Source organism: Syngnathus floridae, chromosome 1 (assembly GCF_059516105.1).
Source record: "Syngnathus floridae isolate MCC-2025c chromosome 1, RoL_Sflo_1.0, whole genome shotgun sequence".
In the NCBI taxonomy this organism is placed as follows: domain Eukaryota; kingdom Metazoa; phylum Chordata; class Actinopteri; order Syngnathiformes; family Syngnathidae; genus Syngnathus; species Syngnathus floridae.
This window is the reverse complement of record NC_142413.1, coordinates 19,042,700-19,068,889: the sequence shown is the minus strand read 5'-3', so window position 1 is coordinate 19,068,889 and position 26,190 is coordinate 19,042,700. Positions and strand designations below refer to the sequence as shown.

The 26,190-nt window shown below is 40.7% G+C and overlaps 1 protein-coding gene across 8 annotated transcripts; it reads left to right on the top strand.

The window, feature by feature from the left end:
- The first annotated feature begins 6,678 nt into the window (after positions 1 to 6,678).
- LOC148404440 (ras-GEF domain-containing family member 1C-like) lies at positions 6,679 to 25,663 on the top strand. 8 transcript variants are annotated; one of them, XM_088382350.1, is made up of 16 exons: positions 6,679 to 7,058; positions 7,802 to 7,910; positions 15,262 to 15,379; positions 17,331 to 17,542; positions 18,552 to 18,674; positions 18,780 to 18,917; positions 20,148 to 20,369; positions 21,316 to 21,390; positions 21,773 to 21,874; positions 22,540 to 22,642; positions 22,721 to 22,800; positions 22,992 to 23,087; positions 23,164 to 23,259; positions 23,353 to 23,476; positions 23,688 to 23,760; positions 24,031 to 25,663. In XM_088382350.1, the coding sequence occupies exons 4-16, from the start codon at positions 17,333 to 17,335 to the stop codon at positions 24,053 to 24,055; spliced, it is 1,467 nt and encodes a 488-aa protein (XP_088238476.1). In that variant the 5' UTR covers positions 6,679 to 7,058; positions 7,802 to 7,910; positions 15,262 to 15,379; positions 17,331 to 17,332; the 3' UTR covers positions 24,056 to 25,663. The 8 variants fall into 8 exon arrangements, with proteins under 8 accessions (XP_088238476.1, XP_088238466.1, XP_088238504.1 ...); XM_088382358.1 differs by lacking the exon at positions 6,679 to 7,058 and adding an exon at positions 7,250 to 7,329; XM_088382340.1 differs by lacking the exon at positions 7,802 to 7,910.
- Positions 25,664 to 26,190: the final 527 nt, after the last annotated feature.

The window sequence follows — 26,190 nt, the reverse complement described above, 5'->3', positions numbered from 1 at the left end:
CAATTTTGTTGAATACGTGTCCCTGGGTAATCTGAATGAATTGGAGAATTTGGAAAGGTAATCATGGGGAACTTCTTTGCTGAACATTTCATTAAGAAAGAATGAAGTTCTTTTAAGTGATAGATGTGAAATTCTGCAAAAAAAACAGGACACGTTTCAAATGGTAAAAACAATCAGTTGAGAACAGTGGGACGCTCATATAGTAATGGCGACGACAGCAACATTACGTAGGAGTTGGATTTTATCTGCTCGTGGTCTGGGAAGTCAGTGGCCAAACAAGCATGTGAATATCTCGTTTCGGGAAATAGGTGCTCAAATGTTCTGTCAAAAGTGAGTCAGTGATGCAGCAAAGGCACCAGCATGTTCTTAAATTCCTCTGCAGCCTTCAGGCGGAGAGTACGTAGTGTTGAGCCGATTGCGTGAGCGGCTGTCACACTTAGAAACATAAACGGACACATTCGGTGTGCACTGTTTCTGTGGCACTTCTGTCATTTATCATCCCAAATATCACCTTGCCATCTTTCTTTCACTCCCTCGCACTCAATCATCGCTATAAGGATGGAGACAGAGTCTTTGGGCAAAGGAAACCCATCTATCACCGTGGCAACGGGGAATGAAGGGAGGGACATGATCCAGCAGAGGCCTGCTGTCAGTCATGCTGCCTGCAGGAACTTGAATGGTTGATGAAAAAAGGTTGGGTAAGCATCGATGGAAGGACATATTCCGAGATCTCGTGTCAAGAAAGTATTGAAGGATCAGTCACCCCACTTTTCTTTTACAATCACTTAAGGAATGACCCATAAAACATTTGATTACTGTGTTTATTGTCAGCAGAATAGTGCCTCCGTCATTGTCATAGCAACCCTGGGACAGACTCTTACATATATTATCGCTAAACGTGAACAGAGCCAATATTTTGGATAAGACGTCACGTCCAAGATCGCAGCGTCCAATTAGATTACTGTGATGTCATCCCTCTATACTGGTGTGATGGTGATGATATTTTATTCAGTTTCATACAGGAAAATAATTGAGTGGATACGACTCTATTATCCATTATTGAGTCTCATACCGATTCTTATTAGGTGATGGAATAAAATAGTGCAAATGATATATGATGAAAATCATTTTATTATTATTAGATACATCTTCATACATTATATTAAAAAAATCTTTGTCTGTATATTGGAAGTATTTGCCCTATTTAACATAATTAAAACTTTGCTTCTGTTGGAAAAGTTTAGAACTGAATTGTCAGGAAAGCAGACAAGTGATTCCTTGGAACCAAATTCCTACCTGGGACCAAGTGTTCAAAAAGAAAAGAGGATTTTTGATAACGGGCCCTACCAGTACAATTATTAGAAGTATTTTTATTAATGGCATTGCCCAAAAAAATCATACCATGTATGTTTAACAGCCAAACAAAAGGTTGAGTGCAAGGATTGTGTGTTTACTGGGCAAGAATGATACGTTACTTCAGCCATGTTCAAAACGGAAGACTCAATTGCATGGAGTTGGATTACCATTAGTAAATTTTGTGCATCGTTGCATATCTGTATGTTCTGTTAAGAAGCTGTATTGTCTAATAACTTGCCTAAATATTATAAATATGAGAATTCCGCTTTTCTAACCAGTTAGCCTTCCTATCCAGCTTGGTGTCAAACAGACATGACATTATTGTTCTGTGTCATTGAGATCCCTGAGAGGTGCTTGAAATAAAATACATGATGATTACCGTTATGAAAAAGGATGTGCATTTTTTCACCACATGACTTGATACATTTTGAAGTTTACCTTGGTCCTTTTCCTCAAAATTAAATTACTTTTTCTTTATACAATGTGTATATTTATAGAACTTAACTTCAGAATGAGCATAGCTTCTAAGTCTAGTGTCTTTTGGAGGATATTTTTCTCCATGTGGTTGTGTAATCTCCCACATCCTGCTGATCTGTGAACCACAAAAAGAGTGAGTGGACTCCAGCAAATTGAATGAGCTCTGCTGTGGGCCCATGAAGTACCTAACAGACCCGTTCTCCCCAGGGCCTCTGTGGCAAATGAGAATTAGAGGGGACCTCTGCTTGGAGGCATATTTGAGACAATAATGTGTAAAGAGGAAGAGTGAGTGCTACGAGGGAATCCCTGAATAGACATACCCTTTCCCTCTGGTTGTTTCTGAGAAAGCTCAAAGACGACTCATGGCAGTTTCTTGAAATAGCTTCATTTTGGGGTCATAATTCTGTTGAAAATACACTGACCCCTTAATGAAGACAAATGTTGCTTCTTTTCTTTCTTTCTTGAATATTGCAGCATGTGCATCATGTTACAAGAGTTTGAGGCAGCAAGACTTCCCATTTATGTTACTGAACTGAAGGGATTTATGAAGGCCTGTACTGTAGTCCAGTTTCAGTCCATTCATTATCACTGGAAAGAGCGGCTTTGATGAACTCTAGCAGCTGTGCATCCAGAAGGGTAAATGGGAGACGGACTGGTTCATCGCCTCTGTTGTAGTTCATCATAAAGGAGTTTAAAGTGCTTGAAGTCAGGGGTTTCAAGTCCTGTCACATCAGACTCTCCCGAGTGCTTATTTATGAACTTTGCTATGTGTAGACATTCCGCAAAATGTTGCCACAATATTGGGGAAAGGGAATAAATTCCTGCTACGGATTGATTAATTGATTAAGATGCATGACTTTGGTCCATAATTTATTGTTTGCTTCATTTCATTGAATGTCTCATGGCTACAACGTTATACATAGTATGTTGTGGTATGCTAGATTTTATTTTCATTTATTCTATTACTTTATTTTAATCTTTGACACTATTTCTTTAATATCAGACTTTAACTTCATCCTTTGAAGGGCATCTTGCTGGCCCTCGATGATGTCATTATTTTTCTGCCCTGTCATTGGTTGGTCAGAGAAAGCCTAGTTCGACTTAGAAAACACATCGATGGCGATCAGCACATCGACGTGTATATAATAAATACTCAGCGTCTCCGGTGGGTACGATGTGTTTTATTTCAATTGTTTTTGTCATGTCAACTACGACAATTTCTGCCACTGTATTTGGCACAGGTGCTGTCATTGCAATTTTGTACAGTATCGATGGGTTCTATAATTGATACGTAGAAGTGATGTTTTTTTTTTTTTTTAATTTACCAATCAGTAACTCCATACACATGCTTTCATAAGCATTTTTGACTTAGCATGGACCATTCTGTTGTGCTTTCTGTTGTGTCTGGTTGCTCCTAAGTGCTTGGCCGAGGGGGCAGGCCAGGCTGGCAGAGTCAAGCAACCTGCCCTTTCCTCCTCTTCCCCCACAAAAGACTGCTCTTTTTGTCACATTAGCTGTTTATCCCTCCATCTTTTGAAAGAGAGGATGGCGGGCCAAGACATTCGGCGACACAGAGGCGCCTGGGGAAATGAGAAGTGAATGACCCAGGCTGGTAGCCTAGACTGAGCCACATGGCATATGTAATTCTTTTGCTATCATTTACTCTAACCAAGTGGCAGTACACAGTGGATTGCAAAGGTCCTTCCTCTCTCATCCAGTCCTCTATGCAGTGGAGTGCTTTAAAGGGGAAGAAGTCAAGTCAAAAATGTTCTTTACATTCATATGCTCCATATTCCCCCATTAACCTTGGCATTTTTTTTTTTTTTATCAATACTGCATTTGTGGACTAGGAATTAAGCAGGAACCCAATTTTATCCATTTCACGGGAGGCAGGTACTTTGCCTTGTCTCACTTGCTGTAGACTAAAAATGACATCACAGGTCTCAGGTAACGCTTGTAAAGCTTCTCTTCTGTGGTTGGTCATGTGACATTGGCAAATGCAATCACCATCTACCGCTTAATTCATAGCCACAAATGCAGTACTGATCAGAATACCATGCTTAGACTAGTTGGGCACATTGAGAGCACATCATGGTAAAAAATATTTTTGACTTAATTTCCTCTTTAAGGCCCACAAGCTATTTTCATTGCTCTCCTTGCTCCCACCCAATATGTCAGTCTGTCCTGCTTTGCTTGACAGAGGTCACACTACCTGAACAGAACATCTTTTATAGATCCTTCTTGGCAACCCATTTTGTCAGTTAGAACAGGATCCATGCAGTGTTTGACTGACAACTCATTTCTTTGTCCTGTGTAACATTTCAGAGGTGACTGAAACACGTTGCGGATGGAATTGCGATTTCACATCATTTTCGTTTCACTTTCAGCAAACCACATTATAATGAGGCATTTGGGCCTGCGGGGGAATGAAGGGTGTTGGAGAAATATAAAATATATGTTATGATAGCAAAAGTCTGGAGTCTGGCATGGAGTCTGGGAGGCCAACAGCAGAGGAGTTAAGTTACTAGTTGTAAATCAGCATAGATAGATCTGAGACAATTACTGTAGCACCATAATGTACACCTTCATATAAACCATCTGCCTGAATTAGCCATTTGTGGATGCCTTTACTGGAAAATAATATAATGTAGACATTGTGTGAAATCAAAAGTATCCTCAGCTCTCGTCATCAAGAGCAACAAGGCGTTAAATAGTCATCCAAATAAAATTCTTTGATTTCATGGACCAATTGGAAAATATATGCAACAATACATTGCTGTCAGATGTATGTACCGTAACACTTCTCCAGGTCGCTTCCCCATGCAGACGCACCAAGCAACAGCTTCTGATAAAGGCCAAATGTGGTTGTTATATGCCCCATACAAATCGTCTTGGTGGAAGAGAAAAAAAAGGGAAAAGAGCAAACAAGCACTGTTACTTTGTAAGTGTGAAAGCGCCGTCACGGATACTGTTGCAAGACGCCGCTTTATAATTTTGGCGTCTGAGGGGAGAGAAGGGATGTGAATCAGTTGAATGGCTGTGTGTGTGTTTGTGTTTGTCACTGTGTCTCTGTGTGTATCGCTCTGTGTGCCTGTGTGTGTCTGCTACCCAAACTGTTAGGCAACAGCCCTGTTCTGAATATGAATAAAGCCCCACTGCAATAAATAAAGCGTAGTAATGGGGATTTTGATGTTTTCCTTCTCCTTTGACAGTTGTCTAATATTTGAATGCCTGTGCTACCCAATAAATAAATAAATAAACAAATAGATAAATAAATAAATAAAAATACATATGTACGTACATCTTCCACTAAAAGTTTTATTTTGGGTGGGTGCCATTTTCTATTTTCCTTTCAAAATGCTTTAAGTATCGGTGCACAAGAGCGTTATTCTTGCAATACCTGCCCAGTGCCCAGACAAGGAAACAGACACCAAAGTACAAGACATTTTGCACCCACAGCCCCTCGTTTACAAACAAAGGACCTTTGCCACACTATGTGCCTCATTCGTAATTTCCAAATATATCTCAATCCATCACTGTACAACACTTCCTTGCAAATTAATTAGCCCGCTTTGACAATTTTATACTATCCTCATAAGATACACACCAACCGCAACAACCATTTGTTGCAACTCGTCACTCGGGTTTCTCTCTCAGCGAGGAGGCTTTTCCCCATTCTTGTGCTTGAATGAGGTTAATGATATTCATTAACTGTAGTTTCAGTGCAAATATAGTCGGGCTCAAAATGTCAGGGTCCCATTGGAGAGATGACCCTGAGAGTGTCACTCAAACAGTGCCCATGGAAGCGCTTGCCCTGAGATTGCAAACGAAACTGTCTTTGTTTTCTAATCTTCCAACCGATGTTTGTGCGTTGCCATTTTTATGTGTCACTTTTGCTGATTAGGTGAAGCAATTGGTTAGTAAGTCAATCATGATTTAATGTCAATGTCATGCCATGTAATCAGCATGTGTGTGGGGGTGGGGGTTCTCAGGATTATGAGTGGATGCCATTTAATTATATCTTCAGATGTAAGATTAACCCCCCCCCAGGTTCTATTCTTTTCTAATCTGTTAATTATGTTGAAAAAACATGTTTCTATATTTACTTATGAAAATAATGATAATAATTTTCCCTTTCATTTCCTGTACCGCTTGTCCCCACTGGGGTCGCAGGCGTGCTGGAGCCTATGTTTTTTGAATGCGGGAGGAAACCAGAGTTACCGGACAAAGCCCACGCAGGCACGGGGAGAACATGCAAACACCACACAGGCAGGGTCGGAGGTGGACTCCAACCCACGACCACTGAACTGTGAGGTGGCGCTAACCAGTATCACCATGCCGCCAATAATAATAATAATAATAATAATAATAATAATAATAATAATAATAATAATAATAATATAGCAATTTATTTAGTAGTATTTATGAGTTAAGGGTTTGGAGTCAGTAACAGGTAGAAGTTTTTCGTAATGAAAAGTAATATGAATTACAAAGCAGAGAAAAATTTGCATTGTGCGACTTTGTAGCTCAAACTTAAAAACAAGACTTAAAATATCTCAAAAACCTGGTGTGCTAGAAATAAATGATAACTAATAAATAATAATAATAATAATAATAATAATAAATAAGAATAAAAACACATCAGAAATATGTTCACAAAAAAGACATATTTAATTAAAATTTGCGGTTAACCAATGTAATTTTCAGACAAGTAAATTATAACGGTTGGGAAATACTAATCTATAATGATAGTACCGCCCCTTCACAAAATGTGGTTAATGAGCACTGATTGTGGAGTCCAAAATCCAGTTTTATTTATTATGAAGGTCTGGACCGGATGTATCGCGTGTTATTCTCCTGGCTTGATGACTGCGAGTAGTTCACTCCTTTCGTGTCTGATCTCCTGCACTGTGGACGTGTTGATAATCTCCATCGTGTCTCGTCTCAACGCGGAGCAGGACGGACGCCACGCCTTTGGGGAGCCACTTTGACACCTTGTCAGATTCTCCAGTGTTCGTCCTCCCCACCTGACAGGATTGCGTCCGCTCCACTCCAGAGGAACATTTTCTTCTTGTACATCATTTACGCACGCTGCGCTGCCTTTTTGGAGTGTGATCGTGCTGCTGCGTGAACGTCAAATCAGGGGTGATATCTGGAAGTCCCCCTCGTATTTACATCGGATAGCAACACGTCGGATCAAGAATGGAGCTTGCAGTGTAGTGGTGGTAAGAACACCCTTTACATGATCCTTATTAACGTAATTGTATTAGTCCACGCCCTCGGTCAGTACGTTTCCTCTGTGGAAACCTGACGATGGCAATTTTCAATTGCACTTAAACGATGCTTGGCCCGAGTGTGTGCGTATGTGAACGTCTTAAGCGACTTTAATTGGCGTCCATGTGACGGTACAGTCCAGTATTTGAGTAAGATGATGATCATCGACCATTCATGAATCGTCACACTGCTGAGTGAGAGTGGAAATGTTCTTTTTGTAAGGTGAGTAGAACAGAAAGTACACCTGCGCACTCATGAGAGCCAATATTACTGTTGAAGCTGAAAATCCAAGGGGTGGGAAAATGTATAATTTTAAAAAGCTGTCTTAAAACAAACGGTTAGAAATGATTATCCATTAATTTGATAATCGATCAGTTGTCGATTTAATTGTTGCACCTTTAAGGGCTAACAAATGAGTAATTTTCGTTGACAGATCAATTTGATGCCTGCCCATTGTTGTGTATTGATGTAATTAAAATATCAAGGGTTAGAAACACTTCTCAGGATGATAGATTTCCCCGGCACCCACACTAATAATCCGAGAATGAATGAGCAAGATCATTGGCATCTTGTGCAGGTGTAAATTGCATGTTGTGTATCAAGTTGAACAGATGCATAGGTGGGATTCATTCTATACGGTAGGAAATGAATAAAATCTGAACGGTGCACTAAAGCAGTCTTTTTTTTGCCTCAGGCTGACTGATGTAGCAGCTTGGCAAAGCAAGCCGAAGAGGATTTGTTATCTGTCTTTGGCAGCTTTACTGCAAGGTGCACAAGTGCGAGGCGAGCTCTGTCACAAACAGGTTAGGTGGGGAGCAAGTCCAACTCGGGCTTTTGCTGATATTACCAGTCAAGCCAGCCACTTGCGTGCATCGTTCCCACGCCCTCAGCTCCTCTCAACCTTTCAGTGCTTTCAGTCATCACGTTTGTGCAACTTTGAAGCTTCCTCCTGCTTTGAATGCCTCACTCACAAATGTGTCTTTGCTCATAGCTATGTTGGCTGTGTGTTGTTGTTGTCGTCGGAACCGCATGTCATCTGAACTGCGAGCTTTCCTGCCGTAATGACCTTTTTACAGCAGTCGTGATGACTTGATAACAACTCTATTAATTAAAACTCCATTCAATTTAGGCTTTGCAGCTTCCCGCAACTTGGCATTGTTGTACAATTTAAAAAGAGTAATAGAGTAGTCAAGCTCACTCTTAGGAGAGGCTGGTACATCTTAGTGCACATGTAATATATTTTAGTGATGTGACAGAAAAGCAATCAAGGCTTCAACATAATTGTAAGTGATTATTTAGAACACAAGCGTTTGAGTTTACAAACATCACATGAGTGTGCAGGTACATACAAACCGAGGCAGCAAAATGTTGTTCCTTGCAACTTGACTTTGGCGAGGAGAGAACACCAGATGTGTTGCCGTTAATGAGACTGTGAGGCAGGTCTGCAAATTTGGAGGCCTCTCAGTGTGTGTGCAAGAAGAGGGCAGCGACTCTTTCACTGTCTGGGGCAGGGCGACGGGGCGGGAGACACGGTCGTACGTTTGCAATGACAGCTTTATCGCCGCCGCAAGGTTTATGGCCCTGCGCGGTGTACGAGAGCCGAGACTCGTGCGTGTGCGTCAGTGCAGGAATTCCAATTGTCTATTCCACAGACATGAGATGATTCCATCATGGCCTTGAGGCAGAGCAATCAAAACAGCAATATAGGAAAGAGCATATGCCGGGAATTGATACAATCCCAAAGGATCTTGGGAATCCTTTTAATCAATTAATTAATCTGTCATGCTGTGATTGGCTGGAGAGTAGTCCAGGGTGTTCTTTGCCTCTTGCCCAAAGGCAGAAGGGATAGGCTTAGCTTATCCCTAATGAGGACAAGTGCTAATGGCAAATGGATGAATTAATACAATTCCATATTTCCAGTTAGTGATGTGCAATATTCAGATTTTTGTCGCTGTGCTATATAAAAATCTCGAGCATACAATACAAACCATCATTTCTGTTGTTTTGATGCGGCCTGTCTCTGTTGCCTCACTAATAAAGTGTCTGAGAGGGAAACAACATCGATTATGCCTGGAGAGTGGGACGTAATAATGACGAGTGACAAGAGGCAACAGTTTCTTTTTTTGTTTTGTTTTTTTAAACAACATCTATCCTTTCATTTTCATTTCATGTAGCTGTCATGGTAGTGTCTCAATACCAAATCCTGTATGTCTGATAGGAACTGAAACCTTTTCAGGAGGTCTCCTGCGAGGAAGTTTTGCAATAAGAGAAGGAACTTTATTCTATATAAATAGTGAAAAATCAAACAAAAAAATGCCCAGTGTGCATTTTCGCCTCATCATCAAAACATCTTACAAGTGGTTCTGCTCAATGGGGAAATACCTCAGTTTGACAAATCACAGTATGTAGCACAGGGATGGGAAACTTTATTTAAAAAAAAAAAAAATAACAAAAAACATTTTGAGTATATCCCCCCTCACAAACACGTCTTCATGAAATGCTGATAACCCCACGCGTTCCAAAATTTTTAGTTGCACTTGCATTGGGTCTTATGAGTACGCCTAATATTTTTAGGTGGATATGGAATGAACACGCATTGAAAAATTCATTATTAAAAATTAAATATATTAAGAACACTTTTTTTGCATGTATGCACATAATTATACACATTTTTAAAACAGCATTTTTTATTTTACAACTGGTTGTCAGTTATCCTATATGGCTTTGGAGTAGCAATGATGAAAAAGCATTCAACTTGCAATTCCCCGGGGGGGCAGGGGCGGGGTCAATCGGGTAGCATTGTGTCACTTGCCGCTCCATTCTACATTTGATTGACTGATGGCCCGAAGTCAGCTGGAAGTCTCCAGCCCAATGTGGCCCTGAACAGGATAAGTGGCATAGAAAATGGACTGATGATTAGAAAGGAGGACAGAATGTTTTGATGGTGCACCTGACAGAGCTCACATGATTTCATCAGACGGCTGAACTGAGAGTCAAAAGACTGGTGCGCCTCGATATAAGGTCAAAAAGCAAGGACAAAGAGGAATTCTGATGGAATACAAGGAGAGATGTATGTGTGTGAGGAGGCACAGTGGGTAATTCAACAGGCATCTAATTACCTCCCAACAGAAGCCTTGACTCCATGGAAACGCTTCACATAGTCAGAGCGACCATTGCTGCAGCCGCATTGCAATTGACGCACATGCATTGGGCCGGATTGAAAAAGCAATGCAATATGATTGCATCTGACTGGATCCAAGCATCTTACTACATCTCATATTGATTTCTTGGGTCGAGCCAACTAATGATTGTGCTTTCCCTAATCATATTCGGACAAGAATTACGATCAGAGCAGATTGTGTATTCCCCCAACGCTAATTACACATCAACGTCATACATCAGTCGTGATACGGTGCGCGGCATCTGCCCGTAGTAGAGTCGTAATGGGCAGATAGATATCTCATCTGTACAAGAAGAGACAGCCGTGATGATTCCAGTAGACGTCTGATGATTAGATTTGCATCTGTGAGCGTCATGCTTGCATATTGGGCAGGTTTGCTGTGTTTGTCCGTGTGTACATGCGTAGGCTCATTAAGATGAAACCTACACAGACTTTGAGGCATTATGCACGCATGTGTTTCAGCGTTTGCTCTTGTTTTTGTTTCTTCATTCTTCCGTTCACTAACTATTAAATGGGACAAAATGTTGGTATTTAGAGAGAAAAAATCCCCTATTTTATCTTATGTTGCTTTCAGGGATAGTTGCAGATTGGAATATTTGGAAGAATACGTGACTCCATTTCAAAGATTTATGTCTATTTTGAATGGCAGATTTAGGACACTCACAGATAAGATTTGTCACCGCCAAGCGAATACCTCATCTCAGGTTCAATTATGTGTAAATAAGATGCACATAAAATGTCAGATACTCAATTCATTTTCGAGTGTCATTATACAGCCCATCAAAAAAAAGAGGTCAAACTGTGTTTTATTTTTTAATTTTTTTTACACGTAGAGTGGTTTTCAAGTGGTGTTGTCGAGTTGGATAATGGTAAGCTTTGTCTTAGGGCCTAAGTGATCAGCCTAAGACTTAGGCTAATCACTTGTCTTTTCCATCTTCAGTCCAGTGAAGCGTAATTGACAAGGAACGGAATGCAGTCTGGTTTTGGCCATTTGTTTACTTGACATTGTCAACTGCATAAAAATAGTGGAAAACAGCAAAAAATACCAAATAACACTTAACCAAAAAAAGAAATGCAAAATATTAAGGGTGGAACTGTTCCTAAATCCACAGTTTGGTTTGTTTCTCAGTTTTGTGCTCACGGTTGTCGATTTGCTTCGTACTGACTTTTAGTAAAATCATGTCTTGAATGGTTAGGATAAAGGTACAAGTATTATGTTCACATTATTATTAATATTTCAAGTATTATATTTCTTTTCTACTTGTGCCATATAGTGGCAGGCATAACATAAATTATAAACATAAATTCAGTAGGAAGACAACGGGTATAATCAACCTGTGTCCACTTGTTGCGTTGCAGACAACAGAATTAGTCATGGCACTGCTAAATACAACACAATGCATCTTTATTTAGATAGCACTTGTACAAAGGCTTTCGCGGTAACAAAGTGCTTTACAAAAACATAAAATTACAGAGAGGGAAAAAAAATTGTCTAGACCAGCTGGGTTTTGTTGTGTTTCCACATTTGTTGTGTTGGTGACACCAGCAAGAGCAAAACAGCAGTGGCAGTACCACCAAAAGCGAAGCAAAACCGACAAGATTCCAGCAATCAAAGTTTCGATCACTATTCAACCTGCGCTACTTTTCTTTTTCTTTTATTTTGAGTGAAAGGACTATAAGAGGATCGCACGGAGGGAAAGTCGCTGCGGGCCGATTGCGCCAAACATCAATGCCATGAAGCTGTGCACTCAGTGTTTATTGCTTTGTTTCTTTGCCACGGGGACTCACATTCATTCAGGGGATGATGCTGAAAATTTGAGCAAGAACAGCATCTTCGTACACTCCTTTTTGTCAAACATGATGTGATTGATATGCTTTTCGGTCTTCATTCACAAATAACCATTGCAAACTACTGTCCCGGCCAGCAGTAGTATACATTACAGTCTGTTCATTCATTTTTAATGAATGGGGATCATTTGGACAACATTGTCCTTTACCTTTCAAGCCATGCAGCCTGCCTTTGCATAGTGTCTAAAAGATATACTGTATCCCCCTCCTCCTCTCCAGCTGAATAGTAGCACAGATGGTTTCACTTACAGTGAAGGTGTGACTAAGTTACACTCACAACTCTTTCAGCCCTTTCGTACAAGCCCATACACATGACCCTCACATATGCTTGCGCACAACTGTGTCCAAACTCGCTCAAGAATGAGGATGGCTTGGCGGCGGTGTGGAGGAGAATTCCCAGTGGTCTTTGCAGTCGGATGGTGGCTGTGGAACAGGTGCCTCATGTGGACCTGTCTACTCTGAGTCACATGACAATAAACATGACAATAAAGGGACGCAGGGAGGGTGTCCCTGATGAGTTTGAGTTACCCAACATGTGTCCAAGCATATTGCCCGAGAGGAGAATGAGTGTGTGTGGGGAGGTGGAGCAGAAATGCCTCTGCGGTAACTCAATCCTATGTGGGGTTGCAGCGTGGGTGCAAGTGTGCATGCAAGTTTATTTTTTCTTCAAGGCACAATGAACTCATTTGTTTGTGGGTTTCGCTCCTCCTCAAACAGACACACACACCGCAAACCACAATGGATGAACATAAGGGTGCTCTATTACATGTTTAGTGTTGCATGTGTACATCGCTATTCAGTCTCGCCGCTTTGGGGTACAAAAGCCTCCCAATAGGAAAGCAGAATGTTGACTGGGAGATGAATAGAGGAGCATGCAAGTGGATTTGCAAGTAGGGACAGTGTCAGGACCAAAATTACACAAGGAAGCACGTTTTTAGAGCACGCTCCCAAAATAGAGGACAATGCCATGTGTTAAAGGAGCCATCACGTGGGTGCTAAATTTGTGTAGGCAGAGACAATTTTTCCCAGTTTGCCCCTTTTCTTACGGCTAAACTTATCCCATCCATGAACAAGGAAGTATCCGCAGAATCAAAACATGTCAAGAACCCTTTAAATCTCATAATGTGCCCCTTAAGGAACTTTTGACATGCTGTTTTCTATGAAGTCATCTATGGAAGAAAGCACATCCAGCCATAATGTTACATAGTGCGAATGTGACAACTGAAGATCAATGATGAGGTGGGATACAATTATTGAGAGCGTATGTGATATTCTGGAGCTTTTCAGGAAGTCATTTGCACAGCTGATAAAAGGAAAGAGGAAGGTGTATATGACATTTGTTCTTTATAGTCAAGTGTTGTGAAACTGACGCGTCTATGCAGCCAGTAAGCGTTATTTCCTTATTTTGACTCCTCTGCAACACTTATGAGAAATTAGTCACGGAACAGTAATTTGCACTCCAGTTTGCCTCGATTGATTACCGGCACAGTTAATTAACAGTAAAATCTGCACAATCATCAGAATTCTTAACCTTTGATTTATCGACTGATCCCATGTGTGTGAATTATATTGTTTGAGGATATGTCTGGCATATTCTTTTTGTGTAAATTATCTATGGAATTTTTGCTTGACTATCATCGTTGTGGGCAAAATAATTTAGCAGGGTTCCTGTGTGATTATAAATACGATGACCTTAGAATTCTCTTTCACAACCTCCCAAAATTCCCCTTTGCAGATAAAGCCAATATGCAGCCTTCAATTTTTTTTTACGAGAAAAACACCACAATGTGATAATGGATAGTACAGAGTCAGTCCTTCGACCACCATTTTACTGACTCTGTAAGGACAAAGGTCAGATTGCAATTCAATTGGGACTGACTAAACCTCTTGTCTGCTTCCTTTTAACCTAGTTACGCCTTACATACACGTACATACACAGGTGTGCGTGTGTGTTGTGCTAGTTCTATCCAGTGAAACAGGTTTCACCAATGACTACACAACCAAAGAAGAAAAACTATGCCGTTAATCTGTGTGACGGCTTCAGGTTTTAGGCCATTGTTTCATCCACACTGCGGTGACACACCTCCGCTCTACTCACTCTTAGCTAGACACACAAACACACAACTAGACAGACAGCCAAAGGTGCTGATAAAATAAATGACTCCAGACAGTGCCATTGTGTTAATCAAATTCGAACAAAGCAAGCGGATCCCCCCCCGATGGCCAAGATAACAGGCCCACTGAAGCTCAGACGACACATGCATGCTCCCATGCACGCCGTAAAAGGGCTTGGACAATGACGCTCTCAGTCGAGACTAAGAGCAGGGCTGCTGTGGTTTTGCGGTCACAGCACCACACTCACCTGTTCTTAGCTGCGTATTTTTGTGTGCATTTTCATGCAGCATTAATACAAAGTTACAGCCACTGAGAGAGACTAGTGTCTCTATGCTTGATATCTTGGTCAAATTGGAAATAAACTTTCAAAAGCAGGATAGTCAAAGAATAATAATGTTGTCAAAAGTCGAAATAGAGTTTAGAGATATGTTCCAGACTTCCCTGCACCAGAGCTTGCTCTCATTTAGTATTTGAAAGTACGTACGTATGTCACTTGCATATATTTTTACCACAAGCCTTGCTATTTCATGTACATATGAAATTATAAATATGGTCAAGTATTGTAATGTGTACTGTATTTCTGTTCTTTGGTATGCGTCTCACTCACTTATAACCAAGAAATCTATTTTTTGACTGAATGAAAGCTTCTGTGTATTTTGATCCGCTACAATTTGCGTCGTTGCCACATCGTGGAACTGCCATTCAAATTTGGAATCGCCGCAAAACCAGAGGCCGAGACTGTCTCACTTGGGAAATCTTGTGGCAGAAGTCAGCACACATGCGCGAGTGTGCCTTGGGAAATCCCAATACGTTTTATCAACCTCCCAGACTATTTATTTACATTTATTTTCAATGATTGTCACCCTTCAATTTGCTCTCAAACACTCCCATAAGTGTCAGTGACTAATGAACTATGTCAACATAGCCAAATGAATGATTGAATCCATTTATTTCTGTAACTCATTTTGTAGTACTTGTAAATGTACAGCGTGACTTGATGTGTCATTTAGGTGCAGACATTGATGACTGGTTTACATGTGTGGAGTGTCTGCCTGAGCAAACAGACTTTGAGATATAGTTGCTGCAGGAGGGCTATCATGCAATGACCAATCACAAGCAGGCAGGCTGGTAAGTAGTAAATAGAGAATACTTTATCTCAAATGATACAGGAAGTCTTTGACAGTGTGAGGGCGAAGAATAAATCTCACTCAATTTTTTTTTTTTATTTTGTCTGTCAAGGTTTGCATACACAAAATGATTTATGGATGCTGGATATTTAAAAGACAAGTTTCTCCCAATTTGTTCCCTTCATATATCAGGCCACATCTCTGTGGTAATGCAGTCCAATGGAGGTTACTGTAGGGACACCACCAACTAATTTAGATAGTGACACATCACATTTTGAGAGAGAAACACGAGATAGGGACCTATTTAGATTTTTTTTCCAACTTTAGTCTAACACCACAAAAAAAAGTCAACATATCTAATAATTTTGTTTAAGATGTCTAATATTCTAGAAGCTATGGGCATGAAGCTGGACATCTATTTGTCAGATTTCAGAAAGCCAGTAAGACCACCCATCCCCCTTAGCCTTTTGTTTGCCTGTCTGTGTGTGTTTGGGTCGAGGTGTGTACACATGCATAAAGAGGTTCTCCTGTTCAGAAGAAATGGGGAGGGAGCGCGCTAAACAAAGAAAAACTGAGCCATTCTCACAGGAAACTCGAGACATGTGTGCCAGTGAGGGGTTGACCTAACCCAGACACCCAGGGGGGAGGTCGAAGGTCACCCATGGATGAAAAAATGCCATTCTCAAGTTTCTTCCAGTAACAGAGGGCGTGCTTAATTGATCGGTATTGTCATTTCCTTGAGTGATTTATATCTTACACAATCACCTCAGTTCAGTATTTTGCTCAAGGAAACGATGAACTGTCAACCTTCAGGTTGGAAAAACCTTACACGCTCCTTCACACAAGCTTTAATCAGTTAACTGCTAGCTTCAACTTCTTTGCTAACCAAAACAGCAGCTCTTACCAAGTCACCAATTGTCACTCAGATAATTTAACTGTAGTGGAAACTGCCATTTGGATGTAGTATTTCAAATGGTCTTATTTTATGTTGTCTTTGCTGGCGTTCCAGTTGCCTCTGTGACTATCCATAGACTTAAAGGTTGAATGGATGAAAGTGTTATTCATTTTTTGGTCAAAACAGTTTTCGTGTTGTATTTGTTTAAAAAAAAAAAAAAAAAAAAAAGACTGATGTAATGTCAGACATGAAATCTTCCTTTTAAATGTGGTGCGATATAATTTTAAACATTTGAATCATTTTGCATAAAAAATGTCATTGCAATGCTTTTGTTCAATAGAATCATAATTATTGCAAAAGCTGATATATGAATAAAATCCAGTCACTTTTACTATACCTAAGAAAATACAAAAAAACTGTATTTTCTTTTTTTGGAAGGCAATGTTGTTTGCATGGCCCGCCCCCTCGCTAACTTGAGCAAGAATAGGCATTGTCATCACCCGAATAACATGACATGTTGCTTTAGATTTCTCTCTCCGCTTTTTTTTTTTTTTCCTGACAACAACTGTACCTTGAGGAACATGAGAGCATCTGTTTGTATCGTACCCGTGCACATCTCTCATCTTACACAACAGTTCGCCGAGTGCTCAGATGCAGTGTCAGCCCAGTGAGGGAAGCAACATGTTGAATTTTTAAAGCGCCTAACCGCAAAGCTTTTGTACAGTGAAAGACATATAGGGTGGAAATGGAGGCCACGCACTCGTTTTACAGCTGGTTTCCTTGGCGACTGAGTGACCCATATTTTCATTGGTTCTTCTGTCATGTGGGAGACGGCACAGCTGTTGGGGCGGGGGGTACCCTCTGTCCCGCAATGACGACAAATGTGAAAAGTGCGCTGGGAGGATAAATAGAGGTACTAACACAGAGCATCGTCCTGTACTGTACCCCTCCTACATGACAGTGTTTTCTTTTTAGCTAACTCCATCCTCATGCTGTCTTTTTTTTTTTTTTTTGCCTACAATATATTTTTATGTGCGTTTTGTTCTATTCCTCTTAGGAATGCCCCAGACTGTGTGCTCAGGCACAATGTTCACCACTCCTAGTGGCTTCAGCCCCCATCTGGCCTGCGCTGAGCCTGAGGAGGAGGAGGAGGCTGCACAGGAGTGCCAGGGGCCAGCAGCTTGCCTGGCTGATGGGCCCCCCATCAGCTCTGCCTCACTGGAAACACTCATCCAGAATCTCGTGCCTACTGCTGACTACTACCCTGAGGTAAAGGGCACTTAAATGACTCTTTGTAGACCGCTGACATCCATTACAAAGCAGAAAAATCTTAACTTGGATCAGCACCAAAATTTGCACTTCCTACTTTTGCATTCGTTCATGCATGGCTTATCAAGAGAAAAATGTGAGAATGAATTCTTTTTTAGAATTGAAAGTGAAAAATATCCCCTGCGACATCACTTTCCTTACTATCAGTGCATCAATTATCATAGAAATGCTGCCAGTGCGGTTGTGATTATTAGCTCATCCATCTGCTGAAAATGCAAAACTTTCTTTTTAGTCCTAAAGTCCAAATATAAATCTTGTCGCAATACACTTGTTACATACTTTTTTTTTTTTTTTTAATACTTTTGTACACTTTTTTCAAAACAAGTATTAGCGTTTGTTCTCACTCCTGTGTTCAAGAAATGGGGGAATATCAAATCACTGGAAATGAAAAGACAACTCACTCGCTCAGTTCTGTGTATTTGTCATTCCCAGATGGCGTTTACATTATGTATTCATTAGTCACAAAAAAAACCCTCAACTAAATAATGTAATTTTGTTACAATACAAGCCAATGCTAAAATAAAGGGCAAAAACCATAAAGGGGCTTTCAGAAATTAGCATCAATGTTATGGCCATAAAAAACCTTCAAAGAACAGAGCAGCAGCATAAACAAACTGATCTGATCTGCGGGAACAACAAATATAAAAAAATAATACTAAAAAAAGCTACTGTGTCAAAGTGCAAGGACGTTCTCTTTGTGCTGTTTATTACGCTGCCTCTCCTCCAGTAAACTTCATTTCTGCCTTGCATGTTGTGGCACGACGTGCTACCACTCCGAAGGCGTGCACTAAATGTAGACTTACCTTTATATTGTAAAATAAAAATCTGAACGGTCACAGTGGCATGGATGATGAACTGCGATATGCGAGGTCCAAACCATCGTCATTCACTTTACAGATGAAATGTTTTGTTGACATGTGAACTAATGTCTCCTTCTGTCCTTTGACAGAAAGCGTATGTGTTTACGTTCCTGCTGAGCGCCCGTCTGTTCATCCCTCCTGCGGAGCTGCTGGCCCGCGTGTGTGAGCTGTGCATCAAGCAGCAGCAGCTGGACCAGAGCCCACTTGATACGGTGAGCACTGCAGCACGCTTAAAACCACACTCCATAATGCACATCCTCCCTCTTCTCCGCATGCACGTATATGACCGCTTTATGATTGTTCTCATTCAACAACAGGCCAAAGTGCGTAGGTTTGGTCCAAAGATCCTGCAGCTGCTCACCGAGTGGACGGAGACGTTCCCCTCTGATTTTAAGGAGGAGAAGATGGTTGGACTCCTTAAAGACATCATTCACAGGATCGCTCCCTGCGATGAGGTCAGTCCGTATTTATTTTCCTCTTTGTTTGGGAGTGACGCTGCACTCCAAGCAAGTTACGTATCTGTGGCCATCATTACATAAGACGCTATATAGCTGTCATGTGGAATGCAGTGATGGGGAAAGAAATTCTGCTAAATCACTACCACTGTGTCAGCGTGAGGTTGAGTAGCCACATCACAGTGTTACACAATCTTTGTACAGCAGGGCTGTGAGGAAAGAAGGACAGTTGGATGTGCAGCCTCAAGGGAGGATAGATGGGCCGAGAACTCGGGGGGATGGGATACGGACAGCAGAGGGGAAAGGTAGAAGAGGAGAAGGAATCTTAGCAAAAGAGCAGGAAGAAGATTTGAGGGCAGAAAGAAGGGAAGGGCAGGCAGTGATGAATGTGTTGCTATTTACAGCCCGTGTGTGTGTGTGTGTGTGGGGGGGGGTCATTCATTCGTGAGGCACACTGACCTCGCGGCCTCTGTGACCAGAATTTGGAGGGAGGAGCGAAGCGAAACACTTACTCACCGCATGGCTGCAACTGCATGTGTGGAAAAACATGGAGTGAATCACATTTTCAGAAAATATTTTAAATGTCTGCGAGTTACATCATTGACAGTTTTTGGGTGGAAATGCATTGAGTTGACCACTTTACAAATATGACTTGTTTTGCAATAGAAAAATAATGATTTTGCAGTAGAATAGCAATTAAAGATATATTTTAGCCATGGTGAAGAAAAAAAAAAACACACCAAGCTAGACGTACTAGAAGAAAAATGTTAATAGTATATTTAATTTCCAAATGTCCAAAGTACAGTATATAGCAACCCAAAAAATTTGATTTTGTTTTGATGCATCACATTTGTACAACCACTTGAAACGTCAAACTGATTATGGTGTTGACTGCAAGATCCTCATCCTCATCTTTATGCAGCTACTTATGCTTTTGATATTCTAACTGTATTTTTTGTTAAATGATGAGTTCTCCCCATTCATAATATAAATAAAAGTACAATAAGTTTGTAATACTAAAACTTTGTTTTGTGAACTTTTAAGCGTATTTTTCTAATAGCTTACATTTATAATCCTTTTTTCAGTGGACTTTATTCCAATAGTATTGATTTAATTTCCAGGGTGGCCTTGATACTCCTTGATGCAGATGGAGAAGCGACTGCTAAAATATGCATTGTCCTTAATTAAGACTTACTGACTGATCTCGCCTCTCATTCTTCTTCTATTCAGGCTTACTGGAAAACCTTAAACCAGGTGCTGCAGAAGCTGAGCCAAAGGCTGGCCTTGATGAGTCAGGGGGAGGAGAGCATCATCAAGGTCTCCCTCAATGCCTCCTACATCTCCGACAAGCTCGTGGCCTTCAAGACCAAGCCCCCGCCCATCCAGAAGGACATGCTCTCCATCTGCAATGACCCTTACACCCTGGCACAGCAGCTCACCCACGTGGAACTGGTGAGGGAGGGAAGCTGAAGCCGGGGAGGAAGGGAGGAGGTTGAGGGTCGGACGGAGGTCAGGAAATGAGATGATAGCAAAGAGAAACGGCTGGTGGGAAATTGGAGAGGGGAGGCCAATGTTGGAGATAACGTCAATGTACCAGTAGGTGAGGAACGTAGATGAAGGGATGCGTGGGAAAGAAGAAGTGAAAATAGTTGGGCTCCATTGTTGCACATCAAGATATCACAAAATGGCAATCAAGCACTACTTTTATGTTAGAGCAAACGGTGAGTGGATGGCACATCAGTCTTGCAGCTCTGAGGTTAAGGTTTACTCTGCTCAACAGCACCTCTGTTGGTGGTGGCAAAGTACTGCACTCCATTTTGCAGTCAACAGACAAATGCAGTGAGGCAAAGTACATGGCAAAAGCACACTACTGATTGCGTGCACAGTCCCTTCAGTCCATGTGTGTGTGTCTGTGGTGTGGGTGGTTGTGTTTGTATTAGCGTGTACAGCCGTGTCTGAGTGCTGACATCACCCCACAAGTCAGTCATACGCCTGAGGCAACAAACTACGTGGATAAACTGCAGTGATTGTATGTGATGTGACAGCTTCACACTCTCCCACTTTCGCCCCCAGAACACGCCAAACACAGATCCGCACGCTCAAACTTAACATTCAAATGATTTGCATTTGTTTCCTTGGGACGTTAACTGCAAGCTTTGTAAATTTGATGTATGCAACACAAGTTGTAGTTTGATGGCTGCACAAGTTGACAGTAAGTCAAATGAGAAGTTTACATTCCCGCTTGTACAATACTTGCAATATTATCTTAATAGACAAGAATATTGCGTCCCCTTTGAGGAAATGTAAGTCCTGTGAGTTCCGTCCATGTGTGGTTACGTCCTATTGATCGACTTTCATGACTGAAATGAAAATAAGCATTTGTGTGTGTGTTTTCTAGGAACATTTGAGTCATATTGGACCGGAGGAGTTTGTTCAAGCTTTCGTTCAGAAAGACCCTCTGGATGGAACCCGGGTAGGTTTTCAGAAGTCACGTTTTAATATTTTTGGTTAAATTTAACTTTCCAGAAAAAAATGCATGCATATTTTTTATTTTGGTAATGTATGTGTGGCTATTTGGATTGACTGATGTTATGGAGGGTCAAACCAAGCACTATGCCATTGTTGAAAAATGTCGGGGTTTACTTTCTCATTAGCTTGCCGTCTCTGAAGTGCCATACGGTCTTCCTCACGCTATCGATCGTGTTACCGCTGCTTTCAGGCTGCTGCTGCCTTTGTCATTTACGTTCGCACAGGGGGTCATCCTGTAGACAGGAAGCTAATTACCATCAGAGCAATTCCCTTTGGAAGCATTTCCGTTACTCACTTGTATTTGCTTGTGTGTGTGTGTACATCAGCAACAATCATGTTTCAGTGACCAGAAGAAAACCTCCAACCTTGAGGCATATGTCAGGTGGTTCAACAGGCTGTGTTATCTGGTTGCAACTGAGATCTGCATGGTGAGTAGTGGAAATGGGTGCACTTACTGAGAAAAAAAGTATAAACACCTGTCAACATTTTAGAGTGTCATTGCGTTGTGGGCGGCCAAAGGTACATTTGCAATAATCATGCTGTCAAATCAGTATTTTGCTGATTCCGCTCACACCTGGAGATATAGTGCTCACTAACACAGATTTAGACAGATTTGTGAATAATATTTAAGAGAAACTGTCTTTTGGTGCATATAAAGGTTTTGGTTTAATGTTTTAAATTGCGTAGTTCGAAACAATATAATGGCAACAACTGTTTTGTAAAAAAAAATATCTATGTGTACATTTTGTTTGATAGATCTGCTTCATTTTCGGAACCCGTTCAAATTAAAATAGGTTTGTTACGAATCGTGACTACCCTCTAGTGGTTACTGTTTGTATGCACTCATCCTCTTTATGCGAGACGCTAATCCACTGTTTTTTTTTTTATACTTTTACTATGGTCAGATTTCAGCTCTTTATATCTACAGTAGTTACTAATGGCTTCCTTGGATCTTCTTTGGCAGTAAACTCATGGACTAGCCAGGCGTCTGACCTTTAGTGAAATAAACGCTTAGTGAGAGATTCCACACAATAATGAACAGAACGATCGATTTGTCTCCATACTTATTATGGTTGTTCATTGCCTATTGCAGCCTGCAAAAAAGAAGCAGAGGGCCCTTGTGATAGAGTTTTTTATCGATGTGGCCAGAGAGTGTTTCAACATCGGAAACTTCAACTCGCTCATGGCCATCATCTGTGAGTCCACTAATCTTATGCTTGATTGAATTACAAGGTATCGCATTAATAATTAAAATGTCTCCCGCCCCTCGTTAGCTGGTATGAACATGAGTCCTGTGTCAAGACTGAAGAAGACCTGGGGCAAGGCCAAGACCGCTAAATTCTTTATTTTGGAGGTAAGAAATTCTGTACAGCCATTCACTAAGACCATCATACACCACACAGTAAGATGTCCTAATGATAAATTGATCTTAATAGGCTATGCCCTTGGGAATGATAAATGCTTGCCCACTTTTTTATTTGTTTGCTACTACTGCCACAGCAGGTTCTAATCTGAAGTTGACAGTCTTGCGCTTTCCCTTGACAGCATCAAATGGATCCTACAGGCAACTTTTACAACTACAGGACCGCGCTGAGGGGTGCCGCCCATCGCTCTCGGACGGCTAGCAGTAACAGAGAAAAGGTAGGCGTCCATGTTGTCTCTCGCCTTCGCTCGCTCTTTCGCTTGCTTTGCCCTCACTTTTGTTTCCCCACCTCAGATTGTGATCCCCTTCTTCAGTCTTCTCATTAAAGATATTTACTTTCTGAATGAAGGATGCGCCAATCGACTTCCCAACGGCCATGTTAATTTTGAGGTGAGATCCTTTTTTTTTTTTTTTTTTTATTGACCATCCAGCAACAAAACAAAAACCATTGTCTTTTTATTCTGTTTCTGATTGTTATTTTAGAAATTTGTGGAGCTGGGCAGGCAAGTTGGGGAATTCATGATCTGGAAGCAGGTGGAGTGTCCATTTGAGGAGGATCAGGCCATTCTACATTACCTCCACACTGCCCCCATCTTCAGTGAGGATGGTAAGTGTCTCGTGCAATTGTTTTTCCCTTAGGGCCACAGCATTGGGGACACCTAAAAAATCTGATGAGGGAGAGCAATGTCCTCCCCTCTAAATTTTGCCTTTTAGAGATAATAATGCTCAGATTTTACTAACAATGTTGGTGTGGCATTAATGTAATAATATCGTAAATGTTTCAACATTCTAATGTTGAGTAAACTGCTTCTTCCCAGGACTCTATCTTGCATCCTATGAGAGTGAGAGTCCAGAGAACCAGGTGGAAAAGGACAGGTGGAAAGCTCTCAGGTAATTGTTGGAATATTGTAAGATGCCATTTGACTTTTAAACTCTCAAATTTGACCCGCTTTGACATTTGAGGGAAATAAAAATAAAAAAACCAAAAGTTTCTAATGTAATTTGTGATTTGATATAGACAAATCTCTCTGGGGTCATTCTAAGCCAAAAGTCAAACAACAAGATTTTGAATTGACCTGTAAGATAGCGACTGTGTGTGCATGGTTAAGGAGCGGAGTTTGGCAAGAACCTGTCATTCACCATCTCTGTTCTTCCTCCCAGGTCAAACGTTCTGGGAAAGACATGAGGCACTGAAGGCAGCTGATCCTCTCACCAGCGAGGGCGCGCATGTTCTCATTGCACTATAATGAACTGAGAAGGAACCAAGCTGGTACTTAGGTGTTTTCTATCAAGAAAAGATTAATAAAAAAAAAAAAAAAGGATGGTGAACAGGATTCATCAAGAATATGGTGTAATGAAGGGAAAAAAAAGATGTGAAAATAATGAAGCTACTGAACAAATTATGATATAATACCATGATGAGGATGTCTATGTACTCTGTGAAGACGTGTTTGTTTACTACCACGGAGTGTGCAGTTACAGGGAAAACCACTTTATAACAACGAATTCCTACTGATGTTGTCGCTGTTTTGGTATTTGCTTTGCTCTCTTTTTCTCCCCCTCTTAGGTCTAAAGCCACAATAGCTATTTTATTTTACGTTTTCCTTGCATTGTAATGTACTGTAATGAAATTTTCCATGATGTGAAGGGCGCTGGTTTGCCCATATCAGCTGTCGAGTTTTATAATGTTGGTCTACTGTAGTGAAGGAATTGCTGTGTGTGCCTGCGAGGTTTGGGAAGTATTTGATGTGTGTGCGTGCGTGTGCGTGCGTGTGTGTGTGCGCGTGTTTGTGTGTGTGCGTGCGTGCGTGGTGTCCACATGAAGCTCCCAATGTCAACTGAGATTGCCTATTATAAGAATGACTGGAAATTCTTATTTAATTGTCTTTTTTTTATTATTATTTATTGTATTTTATTTTGCAGGTGGGGGTAATATGTGCTGTTGCTAAAGTGTTTACTCCTATCAGATGTGTTGTGCCATGAATTTGGGAAAACTGCAGTTAGCTTAGGCAAGTGTGTACATTCAGACCCCACTTTTCTGCTCCTCAGGAAGTCTTTTCTCTTGACTGATGTTCAGTTGTCTTATATTTATGGAGATTTCTGTGCTGACAGATGTATTGTTTTTATTGTATTTTGTTTAATATGAAGTGATATGGCATGTTCGAGTGGGCTATTTCATAGAGAGGCATTAGGCAAGTTCACCTTGTGACCACTACCGCAAGCTGTAGTTATGATGCGTAGTGTTATGCTAATGAAGGAGAGTGTTAAGGAACAAAGGACGATCGTGCCATATCGATTTACTGGTTCAGGTCCATCTTATGTGTGGTGTGATTGTTTTGTGGGTTTGTTTTTGGCCCTTTTCTCGTGCTTTTTGGAACTCTTTGTAAGGATGTCCTAATAGGAAAGTAAGCGGAACCAGTGTATTTAGAAGCATTTTAAAACCAACCTCTTCATTATTATAGGCTTGATGTCAATATTTTCTCCTAATAATTTTCCTGTAAATCTAATAACTCTGCTCTCATCCATAAACTTTCTCTGTAACCACATATCAGTTATGACAACCACAGATGTGGCGTCCAACCTAAGATTGGTTTTGCTTGCATCTGTCCTGTGATTTTGATGACAATCGCCGATACACAACATCCACCACATTCATCTTCGCAAGAGTGTGTTTTAAGAATGGGATGCACCAGTGTTTTCTTTTATTTGGGTCAAACTGAAACCTTCATGATTCCAGCATCACTGCAAAATGTGTGTTCCTTAAAACCTTTAATAAAGTAAGCCATGCTCAGTTGTTTAACTGATCTTTATTTGCACCGCCACTTTTTAACTCTTTACTTTACTGGTTTGTATGTTTGGGTGATCTTGTGCTTTTGAATGGGAAAGTCTAAAATACGGTTTGCCTATTACACATCTGTCGTTTGTTGAACCGTTGTATTCCAAACAATATAACAGTTCATAACTTTTGTTTTGTAGCATATCATATTTTATGATGGGTGTGTCATCACTCATCAGTAAACAGATTTTTTTTTTTTTTTTTTATTCTGGTCGACTAACACCCAAGATAATGAAATCTCTTAGAAAAGGTGACAAAAGCACACATGCTCTGTAAACGTATGGATACTTGAGTAAAAGTGGACACATGGTAAAGTTAAAAGTAGGCTTATGATTCAACTCATTTACAAAAGATAAAAAAGTAGACTTGTTGCTTTTTAGGCTGGCATAAAACATTCATCACAAATCATTCCTACAGATCTTTTGCTTCAATCATCGATAATACTCCATGATTCTCATTCCTCCACGTTTCAGCTTTTTCATCCC